This window comes from Chelonoidis abingdonii, chromosome 17 (genome assembly GCF_003597395.2).
Source record: "Chelonoidis abingdonii isolate Lonesome George chromosome 17, CheloAbing_2.0, whole genome shotgun sequence".
Lineage (NCBI taxonomy): Eukaryota > Metazoa > Chordata > Testudines > Testudinidae > Chelonoidis > Chelonoidis abingdonii.
The window spans coordinates 41,165,922-41,171,704 of record NC_133785.1 but is presented as its reverse complement, the minus strand read 5'-3'; the positions used below and the strand labels follow the sequence as shown (position 1 = coordinate 41,171,704).

General features: G+C 59.7%; 1 protein-coding gene across 1 annotated transcript; it reads right to left on the bottom strand.

Moving 5' to 3' along the window:
• Window positions 1-3,984, bottom strand: RPUSD3 (RNA pseudouridine synthase D3). Its single transcript, XM_032789876.2, has 9 exons — window positions 3,938-3,984; window positions 3,057-3,175; window positions 2,855-2,899; window positions 2,546-2,642; window positions 2,137-2,244; window positions 1,874-1,958; window positions 1,599-1,725; window positions 1,244-1,383; window positions 1-433 (listed from the first exon to the last, which is right to left on the bottom strand). The coding sequence occupies exons 1-9, from the start codon at window positions 3,982-3,984 to the stop codon at window positions 251-253; spliced, it is 951 nt and encodes a 316-aa protein (XP_032645767.1). The 3' UTR covers window positions 1-250.
• Between the last annotated feature and the right edge of the window lie 1,799 nt (window positions 3,985-5,783).

The following is a 5,783-nucleotide window of genomic DNA, read 5'->3' as shown; positions in this document are numbered from 1 at the left end:
GCAGGGGGCATGTTCATGGCTATCCAGCCTTCCCGGAGACCATCCCTGCGGAGAGTCCCCTCAGCGAGATGCAGAGACCCAAACCTAGAGCTCTGCTAGCAGCAGCCCCAGGGGTGAGTTCTGCTCCTTTCCCACTTGGGAAATGGCCTCTCTGCCACAGAGCTGGGCCTGCCTCTTGCTTCAGTGGCCTTCTGGGTCAGGGTGGGTCCAGCTGGGGCAGCTGAGCAGGCCCACCCCAGGGGGCACCCGGTCACGCCGCACTCTGGCTCCCAGGGAGTCCCAGCAGACGGAGCGTCTGGAGGAAGAAGGGCGGAGGTGGCGCAGTGAGAATAGCTGTCGGGAGGAGCAGTTGGTGCAGGTGGAGATGCAGTGGCAGGCGATGCAGCAGCTGCTGAGTGAGGCGCAGCCTGCGGAGCAGCTGCTCACCCAGGACCTGCAGAGAGGGAGAGAGAAATGGAGCCAAGAGCCCTCGAGTCGCACCCCCATGCAGTACAGCAGGGATCCCCTCTGGTGACTGAACGTGGCATTCAGGAAACGGCCAGGGCCAGGCCCCAGCTCTGCCAGCCGGCAGTACACGGGGGGAGGGGAAGAGATGACATTGCTTTGTACAATCAGTGGCTGCCCAAGTGGGATCCTCAGCCCATCCCACACGACAGTGCAGAGGCTGCAGGATCGGAGGCTGAAAACCCTCCTCTGAAAAGCGACTGAAGACTGGGATTGCTAGCATGGACTAAGGTGAGTAAGAGGGGGCTGGAGAAGGACAACAGGGAGATTGGACACTCCTAGCTCCTGACACAGGGATGCTCAGTGAAATTCTAAACTGCGAAAAGGAAAGTCACACAATGCGTAAATCTGTGGAACTCTCAGCCACAGGATGGCCCTGAGGACATGGAGAAGGACTGGATGGTAGGCAGCGAAGATGGGATATTCGACCAGCTCCCAGACACCAGGAGGAGGCCTAGTGTGAGGCAGGTCGTACCCCTTCCTCTGGTCTGGACGCCGGGCCAGAGGACCCCTGGGTCTCAGCCAGTCTGACAAGTGCTAAGGTCACTCACTCTGAGATGCCCCTCATTCCCGACCCGCAGCCCCTGCTATCCCAGCCCTGGCCCCGGCCCCCTCCACAGCAGACCAGGCAAACTGCCCTGCATGCTGGGCTAACTGGGGGCTTTGCATGCAGGGCTCAGCAATGACTGGCTTCCTGAGGCCAACCCAAGCCATGGGATCGCAGCGCGCAGCCTGGTACCTGTGTGCGTGGCAGAGCACTCCCCACAGGCAGCAGGAAGGGCTCCCCCAGGACCGTGCCCACACGGGAAGAGTACATGTGGTCGCCCAGCGCAGGACACAGCAGCAGCGTCAGGTGCACCAGGAGCTGAGCAGGAAAGGCTGTGGCAAGGAAAGTCGGGATTAATATGGGTACCTCCCCCACACCCTCCCCCAATCCATGGGCAGCAATGCACCCTCAACCCCTCCTGCCCAGAGCCCCTCCCTGACAAGGACGGCAGAAGACGTCCCAGTTCAGCCCCTCACCCCCCACCCCTATCTGGGGCCCCACTGGGCAGGGTTGTCAGGAAGAGCTGAACATGGGGCCCATTCCCCACCTGTCATGGGCTGGAGCTGCACCAGGCCACAGCCCGGAGCCGTGCCCAGCACCTTGTAGCAGGTCAGGGTTTGCTTCACCTCCTTCCTCTCTACGCTGTGTCGGGACGGGGCAGCCACCGGCACCACCTGCAACCAGAGCAGAGTCATGCACTCGGAGAGGCTGGAGCCGGAGGGACTGGCCAGGTCCCACAGCCCTTTGCCCCCAGGACACACCCTGCCCCCACAGAGTTCCGCAGCCCTCCAGAACACACAGCTGATTTAACCCTTTCCTTACCAGCTGCAGGTCCCCAACCTGCTCCAGCTTCAGTCCTGTGCGGATCTCCCCCTCCATGGCAGCTGGGACCCCGGCAGTGACAGCGCTGTGGGGAGGGAGAGAGGGGGGTCACAAGGCAGCTGTACTCTCTGGGCTCCGGGCCTCACAGGGCAGAAAACAGGAGATGAGCAGGACAAATCAGCGCCCTAGGGCTCTCTGACACACAGCCAGGCACCCTGCTGCAGGAGCGGGACAGAGCACTCTGCAGAATGGAGCCCACTCACCGGTAAGTGGCAGGGGGGCGCCCTGCTCTCCGGAGCTGCGTGAAGAATGCATGGAGCTGCTGCGTGGTGCCAGGGCAGCCGGAGAGAAGCACAAGGCCAGAGCCATCCCTGGAGCGGCGGGCGTCAGATTCAGTCCCAAGGCACAGACAGCACCAGAGATGGGAACACAGCACTGAGCTATGGAGAGGCAGCGCCCTGCTCCCCAGCACCCTCACCACCCCCCAGGCCCCTCCCTCTCCCCCAGCGGCCTTCCCTCCCCTATCCACACCAACCAGGCCCGTGCCCTCCCATTCCCCGCAACCAGCCAGCCTCCTTCCCTCCCTCTCCTTGCCTGCCCCAGCAACCAGTGACCAAGCACCCCCTCCTCTCCCTGGGGGAGCCGATCCCTGGCCCTTCCCCAGTCACTTACTTCCCAGCTGCTTTGACCACGTGGAGCTCAGGAGGGAGATTCAGCCTCTGGCTCAGATCTGGGAGCAGTGAAACCAAACTCAGCTGCCCTGGACTGCCTGGGACAGGAGGGGGGCACAGGGAAGGAGCCATGAGCATGCAGAGCCAGCCCGACACCCCCCTCCCCCCCCCCACCAAGGGTCACTCCTCCTGCTCTTGGGGCTGTGGGTGGCCATGGGAACATCCCCTGCACCCCCAGTTCCCCCTCAGGCCAGAAGTGGAGGGACAAGCAAGGCCTAGCACATGGGAGGAATGAACCCCAAGCACTCACCTGTCACAGCCAGGCCCGGGGGCTTGCTGACAGCCACCAGTGGCCCTGAAACAAGAGAACAGGCTAGGTCAGGGCAGGCCAGGCAGTCCTCCCCGGCATCCCGAACCCCCTCTTCTTGGGCTAAAGCGCCCTCCCACCCAGGCCTCAGCAGCCCCATCTCCCTGCACAGCAGGGTCTGGCTGATTCCCCTCTGCCCCAGTACCTGCCCGATACACAACCGCTGCCTCCAGCAGCCCCAGCGCCTCCTGCTGACTCCACCGTCCAGCTGGCCCCAGGATGCTGCCTCTGCCCGGGCCTCCCGGCCTCAGGGGCTCCTGGTACCTGGCGGAAGGAAAGAGTGAGGGGAGCTGGGACCGTGAGCCAGGCCTGCTGAGGTGGAGACGGGAACCGTGTCTAGTCCTAGCAACATCCCCCGACCCCTCCCGGGGGCCACTGCAGCACAGCCCCCCACAGCCCCCTCCTCTCCCACCCCACACTGCCCCTCGACAACCCTCCTCCCCCACTAGGTTCCCCTCGCACAGCCCCTCAACACCTCCCTCCCCCCCGCACAGCCCCCGCCCCTCGAACAAACCCTTCTTCCTCCAAACCCTCCCCCCGCACAGCCCCCCCACCGCCCCTCGAACAACCTCTCCCCCCGCACAGCCCCTCGAACAACCCCCCCCCCCTGCACAGCCCCCTCGCACAGCCCCTCAACTCCCTCCCCCCGCACAGCCCCCCCACAGCCCCTCGACAACACCTTCCCCCCACAGCCCCCCCACAGCCCCTCAACCTAATCTCCCCCCGCACAGCCCCAACAGCCCCTCGGACAAACCTTCCCCCTCACAAACCTCCCCCGCCACTCCCCCACAGCCCTCGACAACCTCCTCCCCGCACGCCCCCGTAAACACCCTTCCCCCTGCACACCCCCTCGCACAGCCCCTCAACTCCCCCTCCCCCGCACTAGCCCCCCCACAGCCCTCGAACAAACCTTCCCCCCACAGGCCCCCCACAGCCCTCAACCTCCCTCCCCCCGCCACAGCCCCCCCCCACAGCCCCTCAACCTCCCTCCCCCGCACAGCCCTCGACACAAACCCTCCCCCTCACCAGGCCCGAGGTCTCCCCCCGGCGCGGAGCACGAGCCGCGCCGCCATTTAGCGCGTGCGCGGGACCATTCGGGCGGGGCGGGGCCGAGGGCGCAGGCGCTGGGGAGCCGGAAGTGCCGGCACAGCTCGGCCCCGCCCCCTAGCCTAGGCGCGATCAATCGCCCGCCGAGGGCTCGCTGACCGCGGGCTGGTGCCGAGGGGCGCTGGAGAGTAGCGAGCCTCGTGCGCCCAGGCACTGGAGCGGGGGGAGGGGCTGCTCCATCCCCTTCTGTAGACCCCGCGTTTGGCTTTTCCTGCCCCTGTGGGGTTCAGACAATTCTCCGTTTCCCAAGGTCACTTTGACTCCGACTCCTGCCCCCCAAAGTGCTTGCAACCCCTCCCAGCTGGGTGTCACATCTCCAGCCATTGTCCAAGTCATTAATGAACATATTGGCTAGTACCAGTGGAACCCAGCTAGCCATGGCCTCCTGCTTTCACAGTCCCCCACTGATAACTGCTCTTTGCATTCCAGAGGGGTAGCTGTCTTAGTCTCTGTCAGCAAAAAGAACAGGAGTCCTCGTGGCACCTTAGAGACTAACAAATTTATTGGAGCGTAAGCTTTTGTGGGCTACAGCTCACTTCATCAGATGCATGGAGTGCAAAATACAGTAGGAAAATATATATACAGAGGACATGAAAAAATGGGTATTCCCATACCAACTCTAATGAGACTAATCGAAAAGATGGGCTATTATCAGCAGGAGAAAAAAAACTTTTGCAGTGATAATCGGGATGGCCCATTTCCAACAGTTGACAAGAAGGTGTAAGTAACAGCAGGGGGAACATTAGCCTGGGGAAATAGTTTAGTTTGTGTAATGACCCATCCACTCCCACTCTTTATTCAAGCTTAATTTAATGGTGTCTATTTTGCAAATTAATTCTAGTTCTGCAGTTTCTTGTTGGAGTCTGTTTTTGAAAAAATTTTTGTTGAATAATTGAGACTTTTAGGTGTCTAATCGAGTGACCAGGGAAGTAGAAGTGTCCCAACTGGTTTATAATTTTATCATTCTTGACGTCTGATTTGTGTCCATTTATTCTTTTGTATAGAGACTGTCTGGTCTGGCCAACGTACATGGCAGAGGGACATTGCTGGCAAAATTAATTTGCAAAATGGACACCATTAAATTAGGCTTGAATAAAGACTGGGAGTGGATGGGTCATTACACAAACTAAACTATTTCCCCATGCTAATGTTCCCCTTACTGTTACTCACACCTTCCTGACAACTGTTGGAAATGGGCCATCCTGATTATCAGTACAAAAGTTTTTTTCTCCTGCTAATAGTCCATCTTTTCGATTGGTCTCATTAGAGTTGGTATGGGAACACCCATTTTTTCATGTTCTCTATGTGTGTATATATATCTATATATCTTCCTACTGTATTTTCCACTGCATGCATCTGATGGGCTTTTGCCCAAATAAATTTGTTACTCTCTAAGGTGCCACAAGGACTCCTCGTTCTTTTTACTCTTTGAGTGCAGCCTTTCAACTGATGGGAGGAGACCCCTTAGCCCAGCTCAGCCTTTCTCAGCATCTCCAAAGAGCACATGTGAGGCTGACAGACCCCTGCCGTTGTTGGCCAGGATTGATCCTGGGACCTCTGGAGCTTAGTGCATAAGCCTCTAGTCCAGGGGTCAGCAACCTTTCAACAGTGCTGTGCTGAGTAGAATCATAGACTATCAGGGGTGGAAGGGACCTCAGGAGGTATGTAGTCCAACCCCCTGCTCGGAGCAGGACCAATTCCCAACTAAATCATCCCAGCCAGGGCTTTGTCAAGCCTGACCTTAAAAACCTCTAAGGAAGGAGAT

What these genes read in the sequence shown, in the direction of transcription:
- RPUSD3 (XM_032789876.2), bottom strand. Translation starts at nt 3,984, where the DNA reads ATGGCGGCGCGGCTCGTGCTCCGCGCCGGGGGGAGACCTCGGGCCTG. An exon ending in AGCGGTTGTGTATCGGGCAG is followed by an intron (nt 2,900 to 3,056) that starts GTACTGGGGCAG and finishes CTCTTGTTTCAG; the next exon opens with GGCCACTGGTGGCTGTCAGC. An exon ending in GTGCTCTGCCACGCACACAG is followed by an intron (nt 434 to 1,243) that starts GTACCAGGCTGC and finishes CCCTCTCTGCAG; the next exon opens with GTCCTGGGTGAGCAGCTGCT.